Source organism: Athene noctua, chromosome 3 (assembly GCF_965140245.1).
Source record: "Athene noctua chromosome 3, bAthNoc1.hap1.1, whole genome shotgun sequence".
Lineage (NCBI taxonomy): Eukaryota > Metazoa > Chordata > Aves > Strigiformes > Strigidae > Athene > Athene noctua.
Window position 1 is genome coordinate 31,836,124 of NC_134039.1, and position 27,894 is coordinate 31,864,017.

Sequence of the window (27,894 nt, forward strand, 5' to 3'; positions counted from 1 at the left end):
ACCACCAACTCACACGAACAGAAAATTAATTCAGTCATTGGCTTGTTATCTCTGAACATCAAACAAATTCTAAACTTCAATTTTTAAAAGCTTTTGTGGTCTTCCTCTTGCTGGGCCAGTTCAGAAGGTCATCACTGAAGGCAGAACTGATGGAGGCAAAGAAACCAAAAAGCAGCGGATAGTACTATCTCTCTGTCCTTTTAAACAAATCAAGTTCGCACAAAACAAAAGGAGACAAGGTTAAAATGAAGTTTATTAGTTTTTTTGGTTTTTTTAAGCTTTTTTTATATAAAACTGTTTGTGAAACAGCTATTTTATTCCCATGGCAGAGTGACCCCTGAAAGATGCACTAACCCCTTTCTTAAGGCCTTAACAAGAAAAAAAATTTTTTGTTGTTGATGTTCCTTAAACCCAAATGTTTTAAAATTACATAATTTACAAAAAAACCAAACCACCCCAAATAACCATATAGTGTAGGCTGTTACACTGACATTTCCTCTTCCTTCCTTAGGAAAAGCAAAACATAAAAAAAGGCTAACTGGGTTTTCCTCATCAGTTTGAGGATACATCGATTCCAACATTCAGACTTCCTTTCCAGCTCCCCAGTCTGGCAGATAAACCATCATCTTCCTCTCAGCTGCCTTCAAAACTGAAGGCAGCTTCTTGGAATGATTGGGGGGTGCATGTTGTTGCCACAAAGGGCAGATACTCCATTCTCAAAAATTATAACCTCCCTACCCCCATACACAAGTACTGACACCCCATCACCTGCCACCATTCAAGCCTTCCTCCCACACGGTACAGACAATTTATCATTATTTTATTTGCCTTTTAAAACTGAACTTCCATGGATGTTGTGAGAAAGAAAACAAGAAGGGAGAAAAGTCCTGTCTGGAGTACTCCCAGTTCTGCTCTTTCCCACAAAATGTTAGGCTTTGTGAGCCCTGCTTTGATTTTGGATTTAATATTCACTTTAGCTACTATTTTTTTAATTTAAAAGGGGTTTTGTTAATTTTAATCAAAAGCATCAAAAGGGATATAGCGCACCTTTCATTTAAAACAAAGTCTTTCAAGACTAAAAAATAGATCTTTATATATATATATATTTATCCCTCCCTCTTTAATTCCCCCCACCTGTTTCCTTTTTCCCCCTCCCCTTCCCACTGTCACTATGGAGATTGTGTCCATGGAAACAGCTGGTTCAGACTCCTTGGTCAAATTCTGTGATGTCATCAGTCTTGAGTGTGATGTAAGAATTTATGAAGGAAGTGCTGGCATTGGCAGGCACGTCGAGAGGGGGCATGGCTGCACAGTGGGAGAGATTCCATTCAGTCACGAATGTCCACCACTTTTTATCTCAACAGCCTAACCTGAAAAACAAAGTGAAACAGTAATATTGGAATGGTTAGTTCCCTCCTTCTGCCAACACACCCCCCAGGCCTACCAGACCCCACTCAGCAGGCCTACCACAGCAGTTAACACCAAGAGCTCTTTGTGGACTAAAACCACATGGAAGCACAACTATGAGTAGGTCATAAAAGCAAAGCCATGTGATAAAAAGTATTAGTTTAACAACCAGCAGAAAGTTAAATAAGCTCAGTTGCAGAGGAGGTCCACGATAACAGGATGATCTGTGCCACAAAAGGATGGCACTCTTACAGAACAGCTAGCTACCTTTGGCAGCCAAAAAGGAGCTCGTTCACCTCATGTTTGCTCCTCATCTTAACTATGAAAACTGGAAACAGAAGGTCCAAGCACATTCAAATATGATGACAGCTTCTGGGATGCCATACTGCCCCTCAGGGACTGGACCCAAGTATTTTCATACAGGTTCACCAAGCTGCCACCCGACAGTAGTTCTCAGTGAATATGTAGCAGATAGTGAAACCAGTATCAAAATTATAGGAGTCCAACCACAGGAACCAAATTTGGGACATGGCTAGATTTCACAAGCTAAAGGTAAAGCTGCAGTTAAATTAATTGGAGGGTCGGTAATATTTATTTCTGTTGCTTTTTTGTTCTAACTGCCAGTGACAGTTTATGAAAGGACTAAGCTTGTGATGTCTTTCAAAGACAAATGTGGAAATGTCCAAGTGCTTGGCACGCTTGTCCTCCCTGTCCAGAAATTCTCTGAGGAGAGAAAATGAACTTCAGAAATTTGCTAAGTTGGTGGGCTTAGTTCAAAAGAGAAACTGCAGACAAAGTTAAATTTTAATTTCTCCAAGCTATGGTTCTCATTCTTAACCTGCACAGCCAAGAAAGCAAAGCTTGAACTAATATATTACTTTCTTCCGTTCTTCTATAACACAAGTGAGCCCAGAAGCAATTTGTTTATTTAGTAGTTACTTACTTTGATATGACTTAGATATATCCCTCCCCACCAGCTAGGAAGCTTGGGAAATGGAAAAAAGCTTGCAACATAAGCGACGCATTTGGAAAACGACTGCATTAGAGGTGTGCCTGGGAATGAAGTAACACCCATGTTCATTCACAGCTGGCAATTAAACTCCAGGAACCCTAACGAAGTGTGATACAGAAGCCAGTGTTGTTCTGATTATCACCACACCAATTAGATTACATCCCAGCAAGCTTACCTCTTGGCTGCAAATATCCCCTCATACAGGGGTGCCAGGCTAAGAGCAAAGAAAGAGCCAGGCAAGCATGTATGAAAAACAGACGGGTAAGCCATGGAGCTACAGCTAAGAAGGAAAGGAGGGAGGTTCCTAGAGAGTTCAGGCAGCTGACCTCTGTGGTATTCATCACTGTGCGACTGTGAACCCTCGCTGAAGGAGTGTCAGGGACGTGTTACTGTCTCTGGCTCCTGTACAACTGTAGCTTGCCCATGCCTGGAACTGGTCCAGAGCATTAGGCACTGGCTCAGGGAGGAAACAGGCTCAATGCACAGAGAGAGTCCTTCCCCGTTCCTGGACAAGATCCAGAGCACCAGACTCATTCTTACAGTCACTCTCCAGATCTGGATTTGATTCAAATGTTCTAGAGGCAACTGGCTCAGGGAGAGAGAAGCAACAGAGACAGCATACACTAACTTGCTTGGATGTTATGCAACATGCAGGATTTTTCTTAACTTGCTGGGCCTAGGAGTGAACCAGGACTAATACAGCCCGATAATCTTAACAGATGAGCGCCCATTCTATCCTACACTAAAGGCCAGCAGAAGGGTAGCTCCTGTACTACCAGGACTGCTACAGAATTCCTCTAAACTTCTTTAATTACCACAATAATGCAGCAATTTTTTTGTTTTTTAAGTAATTGGATCTTTTAGATTTGCATGGTTTTTATTTTGGGATGCAAGGTCAGGTTAGAGAACTTCATTTTTTATATATTCTCAGCATCAAAGGGGGAGGCTAAATAGGACCTTCAGATATGAACTACTTGAGGCAAAAGTGGATTTGGAAAGAAATGATCCCTTAGAGCGATGTCTAGAGCACACGGTGAACATGGTGCAGGGATTCCACAGCCTGCAAGGTCTTAAGACAGTACATTCCTATGATATATAAAAAAAAAGAGTTAGCACTGGAAAATAATGCAGGAAACTAAGTTGTGTAAAGGTATCTGGGACATAGTAATGTTCACCAGCGCCTTAAAGAAATGGCCCAAAAAATCATCACTGAGAAGACTTCTCTAGTGTTAAAACAGTTCTAACAGATGCCCTGTCTGTGAGACTATCATCCTGTTTTAACATTATGAATAATATTGCTTTTTACACTTTAAGGAAAAGAGAAAAGCTTAAAAGAAATCCAATGACCTTTATCATGAAAGGAAAAAGTTACTCAAATAATGAACTTTAAATAGTGTTTGCATAGTAACTGTTTTAACAACACTCCAAAAACAAGAAAGAATGCTGTTAAAAATTAGAAATAACAGAGCAGAGCTAAACCAAGTCAGCAGTCATTTTACAAAGCGTTTATATGAAACACTACCTGTCTTCTGCTGCTGCACTAAAAACCAGAATTCTCTGATTAATTTCTCATCCTTCACAGAAAACACCATTAGAAGTACTTCAAAATTACTTAACTTGAGAAACAGGTAAGATTTTAAGGTAAGGGAGGTGCTTAGGAAGCAAAGGAATGGCAGTGAGGGAGGGGGATTATCAGCTCAGAGAACAGACATGAAAGAGCAACTTTACCTGCATGATTGCAAGAAAAAGACAGAGAAGCAACTAGCTTGAGTAAGAAATGTAACTGAGCAGTGAAATGAAGGCAAGAGACCTCCTTGGGCTGCAGTTTATGGGGAAGAGTGCCAACAAGTATTAATTTGAAACCAAACACATTAAGACCTCCTTGCTGCCACTGAATGGCAATGCACTTGGTGGAAATCAAGTAAGAAATCCCAACCTCATCCCATTCCCTGGGTGCCAACTCTCACCTCTGTGCTACTCCCTCGTTGTGTCAGGGTATTTGCCCAGCCACACAGTGAACTAGATTAGGAAAATGACCCAGCTCAGATGCTAACATGACAAAACGCAGCTTCAGACAAATCGGATTCCCCACCAGTTCACACATGGCTGTATGAAAGCTGGGACTAGGCAACAGAGGAGGCAGGAAGGAAGAGCAGCAGGGGAGCCAGGGTGCGTGAGCACGACTGCCGCTTTCCACAGCACTGCTGACAGCCAACTACAACCCACCCTGGATCTAGAGTGAGGGGAGGTGAGGGACCAGAGTGAACATTACAAACTTATGAAATTGTGGCCACTTGTGGATACAGTTCCACCTTCTATCACCCATGTCTGTTTGCAAAATAGAGGAAATGCTGGTCTGAAAGCAATGGGCTCCTGATAAGATTAATTTACTTATCCTTGCATTTACATTGCCAGAAAATGGGAATTAAGATTACAAGAATCTTGAACTCACCAGTATTAATTCCTCCTTACATACAACATTTACGATACTTTGATGAATATATTTGTTTATTTATATGGAAGCTTACTATTAACTACTCTGAGACTTACAGAAAAACCTTTCAGATCCTTATGGACATGACCATGGCAATATGAAAGGATATTTCTGCCACTGGTTTAGCTGAGTAATCAGGCAGCTGTAACAGTTAATATAGCTTTGCCTTTCACTGCTAAACAGAAGGAACTGCTGCGGAAATAACAAAAAAGTGAAGTCACTAGCCTGAAAAGAACGGTAGCAGGGAAAAAAAAGAAACAGTTATTACAAATTTTCTGAAGGTACACAAGAGCACTTTGATTTCTCATTGAAATGGGGAAGGCACTGGAGGTAAGGAGCCACAGAAGGCTGCAGGTGGAAACTGGAAACTCTCCCCAACTCACCTGTGCTTGCTTTTATTTCCATTCCCAGGAGTACACTTCCCCCCTCACCCCCGCTCCGACTGCTCTGTGCTGAGGCTGCCTTTCACCATCTTGTTCTGCAAGGAGGGAAGAGAGCAAGGAAGGAGGGGCTGACGAACCAGCAAGCCAAAAGGAAGAGGAAAAAGAAAATGAGGGAGAAAAGGAAGACAGGGGTAGGGAAAGCGAACATACAGAAAGTGAGAGAGAGAAAAAGAAGTCAGTATTGGAACCAGTCATAGCTTTTCAGACAGAGTTTTCCTGGTGACAAAGCAGGCAATTCTGCAAAAGTAAAGAGTTTGGGATATGAAAGCCTAGTTAATTTTAAGAAACACAGAATTTAACACAAAAAGGTAGAATAAGCTGAGAACTTAAAACTGTCCCACAGATGGCTTAAGACAATCTAAAGTGCCATCAAAAGGTGAGGTATCCCATTCCCTTCATATCCTCAGTGCCTTGGCATCTTCATCTGTTCTGTTGCAACAGCACTCGGCTGAGATGCAGACACACAGCTAGCTGGATTTGTGAGAGCAAGCTAACACTTCAAAAGATGATTAGTTTTCAGCCAGCGTTTTCCCTGTGATAAAAGCTGCTATTTTGCAAAAGTAGCACATTCAGGACATGGATGGTTGAAGCATCAATGCTGACAGAAGGAAATGGGAGAGCTCATTGGGGAGCACAGGGAAAGGCAGGACCAGTCCCTCTGGACTTAGCTTGCTTATGCCAGAAGTGTCAAGAGCAGTTAACGATGCAAGAAGCACCTCTGCTCCCTAGGAGCCACTTATTATGATGAGGTGTATTTACCGATGTGAGGCATGGACTGAAGAAAGGATAAGAGGCACTATCCTGGGGGACTTACTGTTAGCAGATTTATAAAGTTAGTTCTTTCACCCATTAACTACAGAAGAATGGGGGATTAGACAGCTACTAATTAGCTACTAATGTTAAACTGGTTTTACCTAAAAGCAGTTTTAAATGCTCTGAAGTCTTTCTTCCTCTTAATTGCTCATGTTCATATTATGCAAAAAAACAACCAACCACACAACCAAAAAACCAAAACGATGCTATTTGTTCTCCAGTCATTCTAGAGCAATGGTTTTCAGCATTCCTGTTCCTGCCTTGCAACTGGCTAGAACTCCCCTTTCCAGCCACTACAAGGAAGGAGAAGGGCGATCCTATATTCTGCCATGCAGAAGGATTTGGAACAAGCCAGTAATGATCAGCGAACCACAGGGCAAGGACTGTGTAATAGCCAAGCAAAAGAAAACTCCACTTCAGACAAATGATTCATGTGTTTACTAAGCAAAAGCCAACAACCTTCAGTGTCAAAGAAAGGCTGATGGTATTGAATTTCCATTTTCGACGCAACACAGAAGATGATCTGCAGTGGGATAGTTTTGAATCAAATTCTAAATTTTATTGTCTGCTGAAGTACCTTTATCAATTTAATTGTAGTTCCCTCCCCCGATTACTTTGGAAATCAATGTGCCTGCTCAGTATCTTCTCCAGGAGGCTGGATTCTGTACCATGGTTGTTTCAGGGTTTGAGCACCATCACTGCAAGTACCCATATACAGCAGCCATGACCACCCAAGTCAGTTATGAAAAGCTTTTAACACTACATTTCCCTGTAATACTTCAGGCAATGGGCAGCAAAAATAACACAGCCTTCAAAGATGTAACCTTCCTATTCTCTTTAGTCAAATATCCAAAGTTGGGCAGAGGGTGGCACTTAGGTAGTTGCATTCCACAGTAAAGGGAGCTCATCCCATTTTTGTTTGGTAAGATCTGCGGGTTTGTGTAGCATTAATGCATCAATTTAAGCTTGCTGTACATTTTCAACATTATTCCATGATTGGGCAGAATAATTTATTTTCTTTTATATGATGAAAGTAGGCCAGTTCTGGATAACAGCCTGAATGCCCCAGAATCTTCCAGTGCATTTTAAACAGTGTGTATAATACATCATATTGTGGTAGAACATCCAGAAAGGAAAGTGAGACTAATTCTTGTATGTTTACAAAAGACAGATTAAAGATAATCTGTGAAGACAAAAGACCACCAGATGTCAGTCTAATTCTAGGCAGAGAAGAGATCTGCAGACAAGGACTAAATGGAGACTAATCCCTGCTAGAAAGCAACACAATTCTTCCCTATACTTTCTAGCATAAGACATCCGCCCTCTTGTGTAATTCCTGTTATTTCCAACCAGCCACGAGAATGGCCATTTCTCTGTATACTTCTGAGCATTTAGAACTGGTGGACTCGTTATCTACAACCTCCCAGAGATTCATCCTCCCTTATAGGCTGGGAGGAGTATTCCCAGCACTGTATCACATTGCTTATATGTACAGGAGTAGGTACTGTTTGCCTTGTCTCCCCTTTCCATACGGACAGAGCAACAGCAGTCCAGCTCTTAGTACCACTGTGTTTGCAGACTCCAGGGACACTCAGTTAAGGATGCCCAAACCCTAGGGAGAAGCAGCATGCTGAATCCATCACCAAAACCAATGGTGGGTCTCCTGAGGAGTCAAAGATCTACAGAACAACTAAACAGATATATTGAAGGCTGAGTGGTAGGAAGTAAGTTTAGTTACTATCACTAAGTTCATGATGCAATCTAAATGTTTCCAAAAACTGGTTCAAACTTTTTCATGAGTCATTTTTCTTCCTCCTCGCATCCTCCATAAATCCAAGGAGAAAAACTAATGCCAGTTTCAAAGAGAAAGAGTGAGCGATGTACTGATTCTATCGCAGAAGACAGGAAATGAAGCTGGGCTTTCTAAAGAGTCATCAAGGATCTAAAGAACAACTAAACAGATAGGGCAAAAACTTAGCTTATCTTCTTAAAGTTTCTGTATAATTCTCAAGTTGATGTCTGTTCCCAGAATATATCACAAGCACACATCACAGAAGATTTCATCCAAAAGCATCTCTGACTACAGATGTTATCCAGGTATAAAATTACTAATCCAAACTGACACCAGAAGAGGGCAGCAAAAAACAGGTCTAATCCAGGAGAGGATTCTTACCTTGTGCTTGGGGCACCTCACTGAGAAATTCTCTTCGTTTAGTAAACAATCTAGAGGAGGAGAAGACAGCAATTTATTACTTTTTTATTACTTTTTAAATAAAAAACAACTTGAATACATCACATGTTAATCTTGCCTCACAGGTACATATTTTTCATTCAAAGATCTCTTAGAGGAATACTATCTTATTAGCAGGTTCATCCCTTCCATTCCCAAGGTTTTAGCAAATAAAATTACTGAATACCCCAAGTGACAATGTTGCCTGGATTACCAAGCCAAGTCCAAGCATCCCTGGTCTCCGCAATCCTCTGTACAGACTAAGAATCACAACAGCAAGTCTACAAATCCTGTATCCCAACTTCCTTCAGCTATTCCAGCCTTCCTCACTATAGCACAAGGAAGGTGGATGCATTCATCCAACCTGAACAGATGATCCCTGCTTTATACTTCATAGGAAAGTCGCCTTTCATCCTTACCCCAAGGCCCTGCCAACATCAGGGGTAGAAGGGGTGTGTCTCTCTAGGTATGGGTGTATATGACAATTTATTTGCAATCCCAAATCCTGGTGATCAGTTTACACTTTGACACTATGTCTGGTAGTCAGGTCACTCATGCTGCTCTTCGATCTGCTTCCACAACTTGTATATATGAAGCTTCTATGATCTAAGAAGTAGTTTAATTAATGATTTAAACCTATTACGGAAAGTGGGGCACCTACATAGAATTACTTATTTAGGAACAAATTAAGCAATACTGTCATTCGAAGAGCATTTCTTTAGTGGCACTGCCAGTCTAAGTGTTGCTTCTCACCCTCCCTCCCAGACCATGCCTCTAAGGGATGCCGAGTTAGCAGCTCCCAGAACTCCAGTGCTATGCCCACACCAGGAACACCACCGGCTGGCTCTCTGCCTTCCATTTGTGCCTTCTGGATACACCATGTTTCACCTTCAAATCCAAGTGAAAAAGCAGCAGCACTCTTCTGAGAGAATTCCGCTGCCTCCCCTGGACACCCTGAACTGTAGGGCCACCCCTCAACCTCCACAAACTTCTGACTGTTCTTTCCAGTTGCCTCATGCACTGAAGGCAGGCTGATCGAACATGATCACCATATCAGTAGGACCGAGCACCATCACCACTTAAGTGTGACCGACACCATAAGAATTCAGCAACGTGCTTAAGACCTCCCATCTGCTCCAACCTATCCAAATAGCTAGCAAGTAAGGAAGCACAATGGTAAATAAAATGTGCTAATTTAAACCACTCTTAAGTATGTAGCATAACCAGTGCTACCTGCTGTTTCAATCTGCTGGAAGAGTTTAGCAGCCAGCAGGAGACTGCAACTAAAGCTTGAGGGAAAAGCTTTCTAGACACCCAAGCTCTGGCAGAGCACTGCTCTGCTATGAAACACTTATGTTTCAACATGAATGCCTCTGGCCTGAATCAAAGCGAAACAGCATGCAATAAGCTAAGTTACTTGGGAGACTTTAGCAAAGGGGAGTAAAACCCTTAATCCTGCCACAGACAACAATTTCCAATGCCGTATTAGCAAATAACAGGAAATAAATAAAATGTCTCATTAAGGGCAGGAATTGTACATTTAGACTACAGCATGAATTATCACTGCATAATAGAGCGATCATCAAAAATATACAGAGCAATCATCAAAAACATACACAGTATGTTAGAACAGGATGGAGTTTTCTTCTTTCTTGGAAACCCAACATCGGTAATGAATGCACTTCTCTAGCTCGTACATCAGAAAGGAAGATTGTACAAGGATCAGGGAGAACTGCCAGAAACCTCGTAACTTATGCCTGATCTGCATATGGAGCTCACTTTCTTACTTTGGTTGGCATTTTTGTTGCAAATACTAATAGCAGATCGAATTAATAGCATTTTTTTGTTTGTATTAAAGGACAACTATGAAAAATTTCATCAGCTCACTGTAGAAAACCAGCTGAATACCAATCAGGCAAAAATTGTTCATCATTACAAAGCTGGCTTGGATTTCTGTTAGCAGTTCCAAGTATTTTATATCACAGATTACAATTCATCATGAAGTCACCAGACACATAGCTATGATCAGCTCATTGTGGCAGAAAGGGAAAAAGAACTGAGACTTGTCCTTGTTTGTACAGATTTTTCTCCATAAAGTAGTCAAAGAAAACCTAAAACATTTTTAATAGAAGCAATTATTCTTCCGTAAGCTTCACACTTTGTCTCACCCTCTGTGTTCTGCCTGTTACTCGTCTTTAATGATACTTGTGAAGACACACGATTTCTGTTCTCTGAAAATTTGTTTTATTTTGCTGCTAGTCTTTTTCTAATTTATAGTCAAAAATCTTTTGTATGTGAAACTGCCTACGATACATGTTGTGGGTACAAGTGTGCTACAACAATCAGGATCTGACTCCAGGTGGGGAGGAACAAGCAGAGGGAGATGATACAAAATTTCAGAAAACAAAGATCCTGTTTCCATGGAGACGTCCCTAGGACTAAGTTATCTTGAGACATCAGAGGCTCTTCATAAATTTGGACAGACAAAAGCCAAACACAGACAATGTTAACCACATTAATTTCCATATAAAAATTACTTGAGTGGTACTACTGATCTTGATTTTTATGCAGATGGTTAAGAGTTCAGCTCTCTTGGACCCTGTATTGCCAAAGATTACTTTCTATGAAAGGAGATTAAGAGGAAGGCTGAATTAGGCTATATAAAAGCATCCATATGTACGAACTGGCAGCTTATGAAGCCACGTGCCTTGCATAGCAGCCAATTAGCAACAGCAGTGCAAAATCTGGCTCCTCACCAGGGTGGGATTGGAAACCAACCATCGGCACAGACGCCAGAGCCCAGGTCGCGCTGCAGGGCCCGTCTTCAGTGCGGCAAGTAACGGTTTTTGAGATATTCCACCCTCCAGACCTTTTCCAAAAAGGTACTGTGCCTCATTTGAAAGACAATAACTGACAGGTTAGTAACTTCTAACCCACACCAATGCAAAGGTAAAAACATGCTTCAGCTCGCAGTGCAACTGCCTAGGAGCGTGACATGCATACTTCATCTCAACTTAATGTATGGTCTCTTCCAGGGATGCTACGGTAACTCAAACACCAAGTGTTTGTGACTCGACATACCCAAAAAAACTACTCCAGCAAGTGTTTTCTGATTTTTCAAAGATACAAAACCAATCATACATATTCCAAAAGCTTGAGAACCCTTGTAAATGTCAACACAAACTTCTGAGAATGCAGAACAGATCTGCCCCAGATCCTCAAAGCAAGGTGGCACCATCCTTCAAAGCAGGATGGTTGACTTCAAATTAAACTACCACAGAGCTCAAGGAACTTGAGAAATATCTGTATCTGATTCACTACAGGAAAGACAGCGGTACTGTATAAACAATAAAAAGGGTTTATAGGCAGGCAGCAGGCTGAGGAAAGAGAAAAGTATTTTGATTTGCTTCTCAAGGAAGCCTACATTTTCTGCCTGGGCATAAATGAAAATCAGGTCCTATTCCATATAGCTTGCTTACTTCTTTTATACAGGTTTATAGGAAGAGCAACTATAGATTAAGACAGCTTGATTACACCCACAGATAAAACCAACTGCAAACAAGGTCTTTTACTGTCATATCATCAGGCTGAAATTTTGAATGCTGAGAATGTATGGGCTCTTTTATTTGTTTTGGTTGAAAACTTCAGCTAAAGCAGCCTAACAATTTCCTTAAAACCCTTTCCTGGAAAAAAGTTATTCTGCCCATGTTAAACATGCCAGCAAATTTTCTCTGAAAAGCTCTTAACACACCCTGATTTTCAGTAGGACCTGAATTTTAGCTAAGGCATGCCTTTGCCAGCTTACCACAAAATCAGCACATAAACTCTTTCAAAGGAAGAATGGGGATTTTAGTCTGCACATCCTCAGGAGAGACTTCTTAGATTTTAGCGGCTAGGTCCCTCAAAAATTCCACCAAATACACTTTTGTTTGGTAGTGAGCAGATGTTTCCTGTAAATGAACCTCTGGCCTCAGATTTAGGTACCAGATGCAAAAGTGCTGAAGCTTGTCAGGAGACATTTCTAAGGCTTGGGCAGCCTGAAGGAAGAAGTTGATCGCTTCAAAACTGAAAAATGGAAAGCACTAGTCCAGAAGGCAGCAGAAGTGAAAATGTTACTAAGAAAGACAATCTGGAAATGGAGAGAGGAGGCTAGCAGGATGAGGAGACCCATGCTAGCAGAAGTTAGGAGCGGGAATTAAGGATAAGTGCCAGCAGGAAGCTAAGAATGAATCAGGACTGATTAAGCCAGAAGACTGGAGACTAAGAACTAGCAGGATAAGGCATGGAAAGGTGAAACAGAGGAAATCAAGGGCAATATACAAGAACAAATGGGGACCAACAGGGTTAAGTGTGACAAGGAACTAAGTTAGGAGAACCAGAGGGGAGTAAGAAGCCTAGAAAGGAGTAAGAAGCCTAGAGAAGAAAAACGGCCAGGAGCAAGAAAGGAGAGGAGGAGGTGATGTAAGAGCAGAAAGGAGGAAGACAGAATGACAGCTAGAAAACTGGACATACGAAAAGCTATAAAGGAGTAGGGAAAATTGGGTCTTACAAAGAGACTGGAATAAGAAATTTGAGAAAAGGAACCTGAGGCCAACTTGATAAAGAGCCTGTGGCTGGTATGAAGAGCCAGAGTAGAGAACATACCAGGCACATGCAGACTGAAGAGAAACAGAAGAAAATGTATAGAGAAACAGAAGGAAACAGAAACATAAAAGAAAATGTATAAAGAAATGAAGAGAAGTCTTTGTTCTCACTAGATCATACTCTTCCTGAAGTGAAACCAGTTTTACCTGAACCTTCAGTTTTCCTGAACATTCACCAGTTTTACCAGTTTGTGAAAACTCACAGTCCAGGTATCCCATCTCCATGCAGCTCTTGCAATTTATTACTGCTGTATTACTCAAAGGAGGGAAATTAGCTTGGAATGGTGCACTCTGACAGATGGCCACATGACAACATGATGTCTCATAACAAAATTAAAAGAAAATGAAGTAAGCATAGCCTTGGAACTTGAACACAAAAAGCTACTCTAAAAAACCCTCAAAGGTTGCAAAGTCAAGAAAAATGCGAGGACAAGCCAAATTTAATGTAGCCCACTTCTAGATATATTGTAGACATATTATATTACATTTAATATGGACTAAATAGTATGATTATATACTAGTTTTTGTACAGGACACTGCCTCTTCTGTGCATGACAGAACTGCTCTTGGGAATCAGTCATGATTGTTCACTAGATCTGTCATCTGGAAAATCCTACCACGTTTGCTTAAGTGGAGTATAGTTAATGAGAAAGGTACATCTGAAGAAAAAGGACAGTATCTTAATTTTGATACCTGTATTTAGAACATAGAAAATGCCACATACTGTATCTAGTAACAGAAGAATTCAAATTAAGTACCCCAAACTATCTGGAACATTCACTATAATTTATTGTGTTTTTTTCATGGTATTGAAAAGGGCAGGTCACAAACCACAAACAAATTACTAAATACAATATGAATGCAAATTTTGTCTGTCAATGTACTATTAAAAAAAAAAGTTTGTTAACATTGATAAAACTCAGGCATGACTGAGAGGTGAGTATCACAGATAACTTCATAGTTCTACTTTCAGAACCGAGATGGAATCATATGCAGTAAGTAAAATACAGGAACAGTAAGGACAATGTATGTTCATGAATGAGTACCCTTTCATCCTACGTGCTGAGGTAGGGCATTATAGAAAAAGATGTCAGTCTTTAATTAGGCCATTACTATCTTACAAGATACATTCCTAAGAGACCAAATTTAGACTTCACAGAATCATCTAGGTTGGTAAAGATCACCTAGTCCAACCATTAACCTAACACTGACAGTTTCCAACTACACCATATCCCTCAGCGCTATGTCAACTCTACTCTTAAAACACCTCCAGGGATGGGGACTCCACCACCTCCCTGGGCAGCCCATTCCAACACCCAACAACCCGTTCTGTAAGGAAATGCTTCCTAATATCCAGTCTGAACTTTCCCTGGTGCAACTTGAGGCCATTCTCTCTTGTCCTATCACTTGTTACTTGGTTAAAGAGACTCACCCCCAGCTCTCTGCACCCTCCTTTCAGGTAGTTGTAGAGGGAAATGAGGTCTCCCCTCAGCCTCCTCTTCTCCAGACTAAACAACCGCAGTTCCCTCAGCTGCTCCTCGTATGACCTGTGCTCCAGACCCTGCACCAGCTCCGTTGCCCTTCTCTGGACACGCTCAAGTCATTTAATGTCCTTTTTGTAGCGAGGGGCCCAAAACTGAACACAGGAATCGAGGGGCAGCCTCACCAGTGCCAAGTACAGGGGTCAGATCCCTTCCCTGTCCCTGCTGGCCACGCTATTGCTGACACAAGCCAGGATGCCATTGGCCTTCTTGGCCACCTGGGCACACTGCTGGCTCCTGTTCAGCCGGCTGTCAATCAACACCCCCAGGTCCCTCTCTGACTGGCAGCTCTCCAGCCACTCCTCCCCAAGCCTGTAGTGCTGCTGGGGACTTACACGGACACCCTTATTTCTGGCATTTTTGGAGTGATTTTTGCAACCTGAATAATATTTCTTTAACACCTTATTTCATGTAAAATCAAGAATTCTCCATCTATACTGTGGCACTATTAGCATTCCACTGGAATATGAATTTAATTAAAAACATTTCTATTGAAATAAAATGCAGTGCTCCAGTAGGGTGGGATTTCACAGTGAGAGGCGCAATGCAGTCATTCAGAAATGAGCATACCTAATTCAAATACTGTAACATTTGAAAAACAGCATAAATTAGGTGTTAAAACAAGTGGGCTGCTGCAGAAGTGGGATAACGAACAGGAAGCTTGCAATTATTTGCCAGCCAAGTTGTAATCTTGAATCCTTACCTGCTTGTTATCAGACTAAGTTTTGTATGACAGGAGAAATGAGTTACAGAGGATTGGAATAGTGGGACATTATTCATTATGAGGTCAGATTTTTTTATCCAAGAATAAAGTTTATCTCCATGAAAAACTTTCACTATTGTACACAAAATGCCAGCTCACAACCCCAGGCTCATAGCTGGAGATAATACCATGCAATGTCCAGTGATGAAAACTGGACCTACTCAAGTGACTGGCCAAAATGCTTCTAAGGAGGGAGAAGGAAGGTTATGTTCCAAGTGGTACCAGTGATTCTACAAACACTTTGCACTTGAAATCATTACTATGACTCCCCATAAGAGTGTAATCCTGAAAGAGGAAACACTTTTCTGGTTACTTGCACCCTTTTAACAAAGGGTTTCTATTTTTTGCGAGAAAAGAGTGGTCAGTTCTCATACTGCAGCCAAATTTCAGTCACTGTAGCTGCCTTCCCCAAAACCAGTTTTTTTCCTGCACTTTCAGGTAGATTCTTTTTCATTACAAGTTCCATCTTGTCCGAAAACATTATACACTATCTGATGCTATTTCTCAGCGTTTGTATTACTGTACCTTCATAGTAGGTGAAAAATGGAGAGGGAATAAATTTGCAAAGTACCTTGGAATTATTTAGTATCATATGTTTTGAACACACATGAAATATAGTTAGCATGTTATTTGTTCTTACCTGCATCGATGGCACATGGGTAATGGTATCGGAAGGAGCAGCCTTTGTTGTAGCAGCCTAAGGTGGCTCCTGGTTCCTGGCAATGGGAACATTTCTGAAACACAAACCAAGAAATGGCAATGAAGACTGCAATCATCCTTCCAAATATCTGTATTTTCCTGGCAATTTTATCACCCATATATGAGCACAAACTTCTTGAGTATCACAACGTTAATACTGTATCTTTCCACACCATAAAAATAAAGGTCTTTTGAACAGGCAACAACACAAGCTCCTTCAAACAAACTTTTCAGCTGTGCTAACCAGGCAAGAGAGATGAAATGTTCTAACCAACCATTCAGAAAGAACTCAAAATTATTTCTTAAATCCATTTCACTGGCCCATGTTTCAGTACCTGACAATGACATCAGTGTTAAAATTGGAGGAAAAGAGCTCTTCTGAATCTACTGCATTTTAAAAATGAGAATTAGCATGACAAAGGATGAATTAGAAGAAACCATTAGTGTAAAAAGTATTTGGTTACATCATTTTCATTATCACTAGCAGTCCAAGAAGATCAGGGCCAAGTTGAACATTTTTTCACAGGTAATCAAAAACGTTGATCTGGAGCAGGGGAAGATGCCATCAAGGAAAAATACCTCACCATCACAGAAATGGCACATCTCCAAGAGATGCTTGCAGTGCTACAAGGATGCCCATACATTTATTTTCAAAGTAGTTAAGATTCATCTGATGACCATGTTCAATTTTCACTACTTAAATCCTATTATCTCAAATGGTCAATGATGTATTTAATCATATTATCAGACAGATGTGAACATGGAAGAATGAAAGCCACTCACACATTTATTTCATCCTGAATGACTTAAGGAATGACCTAAGTAAGTATGCCTATAGGGTATCTCATTCAGACACCAATTTCATTTCTTGAATGTATACAGTAAGTGACTTTCATTAACTAATCTAAGATTCTGATGAAAGCTCATTTTTGACAGCTTGACATTTTCCCCTTCTAAAAAGAAAACAAGCCACATCTGGTAGAATCCACTGAAGGCTAAGAGACTGCTACTATTTAAAAATTAAAATGCAAATAGACTACTGGCAGAAACAGAAAAGATGACCTGCAATAACTTTTGAGTCATACTTAAACACAGGAATTTTGGTTTTGCTGACAAACACAACCACCACCACATTAAGGCCTTGTGTAACTGGTACAATTCACCTTGAATTCAGGCCATAAGAAGTTGTCTTTGGTCACTGACTGTACACCGAGAGAAGATGACATGATCTTTTTAGATCATTTTCTTTTCGTACTGGAAAAGCTAGTGTCAAACTACATGTGCTCTATTAACAGTACCAGCAAGCTACACCTGTACAGCACACAGAAGAGATGTGCACAAACCAGCAGTGCACCTGGCACTGGACAAAAGCATGGGTTTTTTTACCTAACAGGGAGGCTCATATGCCAAGATGGCCACAGCAGATAGACCACACTTCTTCACATCCCTGATTAACATACACGTTGCAGTGGAGGTCTGCAGAATAGATGTGGCCAAAGATAACAGCCACAGCAAAGTTCCTCACTCTGCATCGTAAACAGGGTTTTGATTACAGTATTTCAAAAAACACTGAGAATATCTTGACAGTTATTGCTCTTCCTACTATTCTGTGCTATGCAGAGATGACTACAGTTTGTATTTAAATGATTGAATTAGGATGAAAGGAAAACTAGCTCCAGCCATAAACCAGGTGGCCCCCTTCAAATCAAAGCAGATGCAACAAACAGAAAAGCTTGTGAGACGTCAATTCTCATGACATCTACAACTGCAGTCTTGAATACTGCCTTCTCTTTTCGGTTATGCCAAAACATCCTGAGCCTGATCTTCAGCGCTCCCTATTAAATCATGTCTATCTTCTAAGCAGTGAATGTGTATCATGACAAACTACTGCAGTATTTGTGATGTAAGGGAAGTGTCCCCGAGGCCTAGAAAGAGACACTCAACCAGCTTATTTTTGCCTGTCAGAACACAATGCCAGTTTCCATAAGATTTAAAAAAAAAAATCTAACCAATATTTAAAGGCATGCCAAAACATATGGACCTCTAGCCAAACTGCAATGTAATTCACTCATGGGAGTAAGACCAAGTTTAATGTACAGAAAATGTCTTTTCCCGGCTATGAAGTCAACCCTAGAAAAATATTATGTACTGGCAATACAGATTCACCTATACCAAGTATTCACGAAGTGCAGCTTGAGAAGTTCTGAACCACAGCTCTTTACCTGTATGCTTTATTCTCGCTTTTAGATGTGGCTGACAGATTAATTATTCTAACAGGACAGAACCCAAATTGACTATTCTTTTTGAACACAGATATGAATTTCTAGTTTTCTTCCTCAGAGGCATTCTGTCCTCCCTATTTTATCTAGTCTTTGAAGTACCATCACACTGTATCAACAGAAGAGGTCATTCTTTCCTGGAACACTGTGTCCTGTACATAGCAGTCAGTAAGAGCGTAAGAACTACAGCAGCAGAGATTAAACTGTAGCCGTGTAAAATATTTTTTAACACTAAAAGAGTGTGCTGTGCAATACAACCGAAAACAAGACAACCCCTAGCAAAATTTTTAAAACTTTTCCAAATGTTAGTTTAATCTTTGAACTTATTCTTCACTGCATCTAGCAAGGTTCATCTTGCTATTCTGAAACTTGCAGCAGAAACATGACAAGCATTTTGACAAATTTTAAGTGTGCCTGTAGCACTGAGCTGAGAATGGGTATGGAATATTTCAAACCGGTTGTAGTTAGGAATGATTAGACAGGAAAAGTAGGTAGTTAAGATGCCAAAGCATGAGCATCAAGCCTTCATTTCCCCCTTTTTTAGTCTGCCAGACCAACTAGATTATTACCAGGGTTACCTACAGCTACGCCCACAACAGCAATTCCCCAGTGGACTACTATACCATTGACTGCTCAAGGCAGAGATCATCTGCTGCTGCTGGCTCCCCTGCTGCTGAACAAGTCTCCATTCTGGCAGATGCTCTTGCTTTTCACAAGCCACTGACAGTCTAATGGCCCCATTTCTTCTACCTCCTGGGACCCCCGACCATCTGCTTCTTTCAGGGGAAGCTGGGGGAACCACATACACAATAACTACTCTTTTCTTTCGAGTTCTTCCTTCTTGACATACCACAGAGTGACTGAACAAAGCTGCCACCCTACAAAGCTGTGTGGTTCTAAAGCAACTTACAAGACTATCAATCTTTGAAAAAGACAATCATAATGTAATGCCACGTGGTTTCCAAATATACCCAGGTGCTTCCAGAAAGACAGAACGAAGAGATTAAAAAATTTCTGGACGGTGCCAGTCATCTTTTGCAAGACATCACTGCTCTGTCTTAAAAGATAATTAGATGTATCATTTCTGCTGGTACTTTTCCTGGCTTTGGTTAGAACCCTCATCTTACGTATTTGTTTCAAAACAAAAAGAAAATAAAAGATGTACACTACAACTAGAAAACATTCTAAAACCAAAATAAAATCACAACGCTTCATACAGGAAACGTGTGAATTGGGCTTAATAATCACTAATCGTTCTCTGTGGTCCATGAGCAAATTTTCACCCAAACTCCACCATGCTGCAGCCATCTACCAGCAGATGGTAGCAGCCTGCTTGTCACTTGTAAAGGAATTATAGCATTCTTAGCCAGGGAAACAGCACTCAAGCTCTCATGGGAAGAGAAATTCCTTTTGCTCAGTAAGCAGCCTGCTTAACCTCCACTGCTTGAAAGAGCTGAAGGCTGGTACTTGGACTGTGCTCCCAATGGGAGGTGCCAATGGATAGTAATCATTGCCAGACATCATCTAATCAACTCCCGGCTTAAATTAAAAAAAGAAAAAGAAGAAGAAAAAAAAAAGAAAAAAAAAAAAGGTAAAAAAAAGAAAAAGAACACACAGTGAAGATTGATTCAGAGGTCCTATCTCCACAATTCATCTCTAGCCACAAGGCACATATATCTCACTTAGAATAGGCTGGAGAGACTGAAAAGTGCCATTTAGAAAAGACACTCCATCCCTTGAACTAAATTATCAATAGTATTAAAGCTAGATACATTGTCTCTACCTCTCCACGCTATTAGCAGCCCATTTCTTCCAGGCTACAGCTCATCATTCTCTGTCTACCAAAATGAAGTAACACCCAACCTGGAAGTGTGAACAGTTGGGGGACAGCTACCACAGCAGCAGCAAAACTGGTCTGATGTATTCAAAACACTAAACCATCCACTAGCTAGATTTCTTTAGTTTTTTCCCCCCCTGCAATTTGTATTCCTTCACTACTACAAGAGTAAGCTCTTTTGACAGCACACTGCTTTAAATGTTATAAATAGGGGTGAGTGTTCTGGTACCTTTTTTTGTCTCCCTCAGATTTGTACCCAACTCCACATGGTTGTTATAACATAAACATGTCCTGAGCTACCCACCTTTCTCCAACCAAGCACAAGCTCTTTGGCTTGTGAAAAGAAGTGACCCACGCTGCATAAGTAAAACACACACCTTAAGTTTTCTCTTCAGCTCTACACAGACAGAGATAATATCTTGACTAAGAGTACTAGAATCCCACAGTGGACAGGGTTTTGCTGGTGGGAGGACAGGAGCTGCCAGACCAGCCTTTCCAATATATAAAATATATGCAGAATATATATGGGCAACAGCAGGAACAACTGCTTAGAAGCAGAAATTAATTGCTTCGGCCTAACACTACTTTAAAGTGTTTTCAGATGATTCTTCCACTATCTTTCTTGTGGAACAATTACCAAAGCAGTTTAAGCAAGTGCATTTGCAACAGATGCAACTGTATCATATTTTCAACTGTCTGTAATCTAAAGAGTCTTTCCTTGCTGATCAGTTGCTTCTTTCAGTTTGCTCACCTGCACCCCACACTCAGGTCTCATTTTAACTTCCTCTCTTCCAAGCACCAGTTTTTCCCTTGCTCTGGTTTCTTCACATTTCCCTTTGCTTTGATTTCTAGGTATCTCCTTGTTTTTCCCCTTCTTGCATACCAGTGTCAAGAATGCATAAACAGAATAAAATGGAAAGCAACAACTGAAGGTTACTAAAAAAGAAAAGAACGTAATATATGTGGCATTAATTATACAAGCACAAGTCTTCACTTTCCATGTTATATGCATTTTTCATACTCTCTCCTTCATCTGTTTAAATTATAAGCTTTTAGGAAAATAATTGCTTCTGTATAATTGCACTGCACAAATGCAGATGTAAGATAATGAGGATTTCAGAGTCAGCTGCAATATTAGGAAGGAGGGCCTTCTGACTATTTCTGATTAAACAATTGGCAGGCTAGGCAGAGGGTCAGATTTAATATCCAGGCGAAAGGGCAACAGAAGCAGCAGGCAGCCTCATTCTCTTTCCTGGAAAGCAGAATGCAGAGAGACAACTTACTCCAATAAGCTATGAGGAAAACTAAAAAAACTAAACTAAAAAAAAAAAGGTGCCATTTGGTATAGGAGAAAGGAATAAGCAATTTTGGGAGACTGCTGCAAAAAGGGATTGAGACGAAGAAAGAGCAGGCTGGGCAGACATTTTTAGGAAATAGGAAAGGAAAACAGCACTTCCACTGCGATGTGCAGATACCGGTTAATGAAAAAATCTGCTTATGTGACTGGGGCTAGAGATAACAACCAGTACTGAAGGACACAGAATTACTAGTTTCCATTTCCTCTCAAACAATTTAAGTTCTCCAAAAACCAGGCACAGAATATCAGAAAAATGAACCCCAGAATTAAAAAGATAAAATCCCTTTAGATGTTCATTATTAAAAGGTATCTCTTGTCAGTGATAATATGCTCCTGTAGCAAGCAAATCATGTAATAATAAAGGAAAAATAGTCAGTGAAGTAAAACTGAGCAGCTATCTTCAAGTCAAGAAACTAAGGACAAATTTAGATTCCAAGATTTCAGCAAACACAAGTCAGTGATCTGGAAGATGCTGTACTAATAAAGCTGCATTAGGAAACACAGTAAAAAGTCAGAACTGCAGTGCTGCACGGGCTGCTGAAGCACAAAGGGAAGCTGCAGCTCAAAATGGATGGCATAAAAACACCACCAGAAGAAATACAGAACTGAAAAATGTCTTAAAAGGGAAATCCTACTCTATATTACAAAACTGTTTAAAGTACAAGAGAAGCACTTGAAAGAAGAACAGAGCATTCTATTTCTCTCAACTCGAATGAAAAAGAGAAAGTAACAAGAACAGAAGTAAATGGTTAGTTTTGACAAGGAATTATGAATGATGAAAAATTTCTAAGGTCCTATGCAGACACTTTGGCTATACAACTGTACTTATAGAGACTCTCAAAACTGGGGGTGAACAATAAGGTGTCAAAACTTGTGAAGTTTGTAAAATCACCCAAGGTAGTCCGATCTCAAACTGATGGTAAAGAGCCACAAAAACATCTCACAATCCTGGATAAAATGGAGATTAAAATTAATGTTAAGTGCAAAGTGATATACATAGGGAAAAATATTTTCACCTATATGTACATGACGACAGACTAAATTAGCTTTTATTACTCATGGGAAAATGTTAGTAGCCATCCTGGACAGAAACATCATGCAGTCCCTGCAACCACAAAAAGAGAGACGGAACGTAAAAAGTTATAAGGAAAAGAAATCAATAATGAAACCTAAATTTTCATTACATCTGTTACCCTTGTAGTATCCTGACATCTCAATGATGTGTGTGGTTCTGGTCACCCTATTAATAAAGGAATACAACAGCTAATTAAAAAAGTAGACATATCACAGCGATAACTAGAAATGTAAAGAGCTTCCATATAAGAAAAGATATAAGTATTTTGCAAAGAAAGTAAATGAAGTGGGACTGAGATATACAGAATCAAATACAGTGTGCATAAGGGAATGACTCTTAGCCATCTGGAAGAAGGAAGAACAAATAACAAGGTTTAAATTTAAAAGAAATCCACTTTTTTCATACAACAAATAATTACTAAACTGTAAATTTCATTGCCAAATAATGCTGCAGTGGGCAAAAGATAAGAGTTCAAAAACAGATTAGACAAATTCATCCAGGATAGTTACGCCACTGCCTGTTAAACACAGCAATGTGAAAGAGACTACTCTAAAGCTGTGATTGCTGGAAGGAGGGAGAAAAATATGCAAGTAGCACCCTGTAGATGCCTGGTTTACTACATGTCTGAAGATAACTGCTCCTGGACACTGCTGGAGACAGGACACCACAGCAAAACATACTTTTGCACCTGCCTGGAATGGCAGTTCTTTTGTAGACCAAAAGATTTGATTGTGAAATTCCATCATGAACCAAAAAACCCCCCATGATTATTAAAAAGAATTTAGGCACCCAGAAGTACTGTTAGGTTAGAAGTTTAAGACTTTTCAGTCTTACCACAGCAACAAGAAGGCTCAGCTAAACTGAAACACCGTATAAAAGGGTTAAAATTTATCTAAAAGATAAATTCATGTTCACTACTCCATACTAGTCCAACTGTTTCATTCACTTACTGGAGTGATCAAAGGCTTAAATGTGCATGAACATACTCTAGGAGATGAGACTGGTGAAAAGCTGAGAAAGTCATGGGGGAAGATGAACCCTCCACAGGTCTTTAAGAATGGAAGGAGAAAAAAACGCAAATGAAATAAGGACCAGGCATAACTGAACTAGAATAGAGGTTAGATACTTTAAACTGATGGTTAACTAAAACAGATTTAGCAAAATTAACAAAAAATAGTAACTTTAAGTGGCAATGAAAGTGCATGTTTAATTTCAAATTTAGCAGGCTAAGTACACACTTTGTAGCCATTTCATATTTTAAAAGGAGTATTAAAATAATACATAGACTAACAAGTCCAAGAACACAAGAAATGCATAAATCTTGTTTCCTTTGATGACAAAGAGCCACCCTGAATGAGAGAAACATTTCAGACAACCACTTATAAGTATAGGGATTTGAATTTGCTAAAGTATGCAAGTCTAGAAGAAAAAAATTATACAGTTTATGTTATCTTGACTATTCATTTGGGGAATTAAATGTGCAACAAGTGCAATTTAGTTACAAAAAGGTCTGAAAGACAGATGAGCAAACTTAAAGGAGAAAAAAGAAATTCAAATTTTCAAGCAGTGATTATGTGATAAGGACATACAGAGTTGTGGGAACAGCATAGTCAGCAAGACAGAACATTTACTCCAGTAGGATTTTCTGCCAGTGCTAGATTTCTTTCCCAACTATCTTGGGATTACAGGAAAAATCTAAATATATGGTGAACTTCTATTCAGCACAAGGTCTACCAAGTGCAGTATAAAACAATAGTATGCAGTTGCCTTAAAACAAAGCAACATCACCACCATAAAAGAGGTTTTGGATAAATTAAATAATTACCAAAAGCTCTCCCCTGTAAAGCAATACTTTTGAATATCAGTTACTGGAGTGACATAAAAAAGGGAGAAAACTGACGTAAATAAGAAAATGCAATAAACTCAAGGAATTTGTTTTCAAGAGGTAAACTCTTGAGGTTTTTCTCTAGGGAAAGAAAAAAAAGGAGATGATGCTTAGTATTTACTAAAAGGCTCAAAGAAAAAAAGGTCTAGTTCATTAAGGACACAATCACTATTAGTGGCAGTACCTTCAACAGAAACAAAACCTTTGTAAGGGATTAAAAATACAGAAGTGCTTTTGAGCAAGGCAAACTGTAAACAGAAAAGGTTTGTCAAGGTATTAAATACCTATGCAACCCAGCGGGAAAAATTTGTTGGTACAAATCCAACCTTGCCAACAACTCAAAGGCTTGTAACACTGGACAGAAATAAACCATTTGTCATTATTTGCAATAATCTGTACAAGCCCTTGTCATAAACAGAGCCCCACTGCGCAAGACACTTCAGTAATACAGAACAGGCGTTGGTGGATGCAAGGGGATGAAATAGGAATAGTGCGACTGAGCCAGCATCATTGGGCAGAGTCCATCATAGCAGCAGGCCAAGCATATCCAATTGTTCATCAGAAATCCCAGACAAGAAGGGCTTTGAAGAAATCCATGAAGGAAAACAAAGGTAAATGTGCAGTGTTTTGAAAGTGAGGCACTTTATTCAGCGAATTATAAAATTAGCCAGGATGCACTGATTGGAAAGAGATCATAAGTTCTTGGAACTAAAAGAAAATGCAGATAAAATAATGAGGAGTAACTTATGTTTGAGGCATAAGAGGAAACTGGCAGATGAATGTGAAAGAAATAGGTATGCAAAAATGACAGTTTGGAATACATGACAAACATTTTTTCTAAATGGACACTTATTAGTAACAATACCAGTTCTTAAATTAAGCTCTAAAGAGACACTCCTATTGCAGTCAAAATATATTCCACTGCAGGCAAGGATAGGTGAAAAAGATACAGTGCTCATCTTACTGGAAAATGAACAGCTTGCCTCTCTAGAAGAAGAGAAGCAAATAAAAGTACTACTCAGTATGGTTAAACAGAGAACGATGAGAAGACAACAGCTCTTCCAGAAGGCTACTGAAGCAGTAGCTGGTGGCAGAGCCATGGTAAGGAGTAGCAAAGTGCACACAAGTATTCCTGAGGTCACTGGTGGCTGTTGCTACCACCCAGGAAAAGCAGTCAAAGATGAGCAATAAACAGCAGGTGAAATTAATCCAAGAGAAAAGGTAAAGGTGCAATGCTTGGGGAAGGAGAATGCCTTTGAGCCAGTACATATCTCTCTAGTGATAGGCTGTCAAGTAGCACATCAGTGCTAAAAAAAAAATAAATTGAAAGGAAGATACAAGCTCATGAACTACAGCAATAAATAGTCAATCAGAGCTGAGGAAAACTAAACAAATTAGTAACACACATTGATGAAATTACTTCAGATACAGAGATGGCGCTCTATGTGAAATAACGCTGGCTCGCCAAAAATCTGACTGGGTTTAAAGAGGAATATGTTATTTCACTATTCAACAATCATCAGGAAAAAAACTACAAACCATAATGATATATGTGCTACTTAAACTGCCCATTACAATAATAGCTACTTTTCATGAATTCTAAACTGCATTTATTCAAAAAAATCTAAGGTCAGTAGGCTTGCCAGAGACAAACAACACAGAAAAATTTCATATGAGCTAGCAGCAGTTCAGAAGCGGCAGCAAATATAAATAGGAGCAGAAGTCCAAGGCCCGATGGCATTCCAGCTGGATATTACAAAGCAGCTGAGGCAGTGTCAGTAGTTTCCTTAAAGGACAGACTTAATGTTGTTCTAGGGGAAGAGGTTGCTCCATCTAAGGATTGAAGAGCTGTGTGGTTCTCTCCAGATCTGAAGGGAAAAAAACCTCAAGACCTTTCAGGCTCAGAACACTGCTGAATCATGGTAAAGGCAATAGTACTATGAAACTATTTGCAAACCACAGCTTCACTTTTTATAAATCTAGATTAATCTATAGTAAGATAAGGACTGGTATGAACCATAGACTATTAGAAGTAAGTCAGTGTGCAAGATCAAAGAGCAGTTTCGATCTTTTTTCACCTGAGGCAGAAATTGAAGGATACAGGCATTTTTGTTTGTTTTTTCATTTAATTTAGACAGGCACACCCTCTTCTAATTTCTTATTCCTCCATCTTCTGAAGGCTCTAGCCCAAAAGCAGAAGTGTTAAGTCAGCAGCAAAGTCTTCTTTGTTAAGACAGCTTGAGACTCAGAATGGAAAACTCTTCTTTTGGCATTACCCTTTAAACTACTTGTCCAGAAAACTGAATTTATTGGTAACTATTCAAAACTCCTGTTCCCCAGGAACTGCCTCTGCAGATTTCTGTCTGCTTAGAGGAATAGTACCATGTGGCATCACTAAAGAATCCTTATTCTCTCCAATGATAATGTGTGACACTTCAAAGGAGGAATAATTAAATTTAAGTGCAGAAGTTAAGACTGCATTAAAACCTCATAAAACAGTTTTATGTACCTAATGTGGGTACTGGATTTTTTTTTCTAATCTAACCTAAACAATTTCCTAAAATTAACATCTAAAAAAAATTCTTGGTTTTCTGGAAAGCATTGGTTATGCATTGTGTCAACCTTGAAATTTTAGTGATTGAATTTAACTTGAAGAGTTATTCCCCCAGAAAACACTTAACAATTAAATATAATAATTAATTTACATATGGCACCAGTCGATTCACATTAGTATCTTCAGCATTTTAACTTTCTACAAGAAAAGAGAAAGCTAACACCAGATGAACATATGACAAAATATTATCTTCTGTGGACCTGACTCTAAACAATAAATGAACAAACTTAACCTTCCTCCAGTTACATCCATGCAACTAAAACATGCAACCTTGTATCAGCTCCCTAATCTTCCCATTTAATTAAGAATTTCCATTTTCAAAGTACCCCACAAATCTGTCTTAATGGTCACAAAATAAGTGGTTTTAAAGCCTACTTTAAAGGATAATTAAATGATTTGTCAAAAGCTATGTAGAGAATTTTTGACAGCACAGGCACAAAGTCTGAAGAGTTTACAACTCTTAAACCTGAAGTATATGAAGTTACCTTTCCTCCTCATTCCCACTGCCCCCTCTTTTTTCTTCTTTTGGAAGTTTCACGTTACGCAGCAGTGTCCTTTAGAGAAAGTCCCCATTTCAGAGATTCATGCCAGGACACCCTCCTCCTTTTTCCCCTCCCTTAGTAGCAAGTCTTTTATGAAGCTGGACAGTCTCCTTTAATCATCAATAACTTTCTGAAACTTAGCAAGTGAGAGTTCTCACTAAGAATAAAGGATTCAGAGGTGCAAGAAAAGCTGCAGTTAACAGCATTATAGTGCAAAGCACCAACAAAATGACATTTTATGAAATGATAAGCCATGAGAA

The 27,894-nt window shown here is 39.7% G+C and overlaps 1 protein-coding gene across 4 annotated transcripts in view; it reads right to left on the reverse strand.

Moving 5' to 3' along the window:
• Window positions 1–235: 235 nt before the first annotated feature.
• The window catches only part of TCF20 (transcription factor 20), a 130,301-nt gene continuing 102,642 nt past the window's right edge, over window positions 236–27,894 (reverse strand). For 3 of the 4 annotated variants that reach the window (XM_074902599.1, XM_074902601.1, XM_074902597.1), the window contains 4 exons: window positions 15,987–16,080; window positions 8,343–8,392; window positions 5,297–5,424; window positions 236–1,370 (listed from right to left, as the gene is read on the reverse strand). In XM_074902599.1, coding sequence (XP_074758700.1) covers window positions 5,341–5,424; window positions 8,343–8,392; window positions 15,987–16,080 — 228 coding nt within the window. In that variant the 3' untranslated portion in view covers window positions 236–1,370; window positions 5,297–5,340. The remainder of the gene's footprint in view (window positions 1,371–5,296; window positions 5,425–8,342; window positions 8,393–15,986; window positions 16,081–27,894) is intronic. The other variant, XM_074902600.1, reaches the window with a different exon arrangement.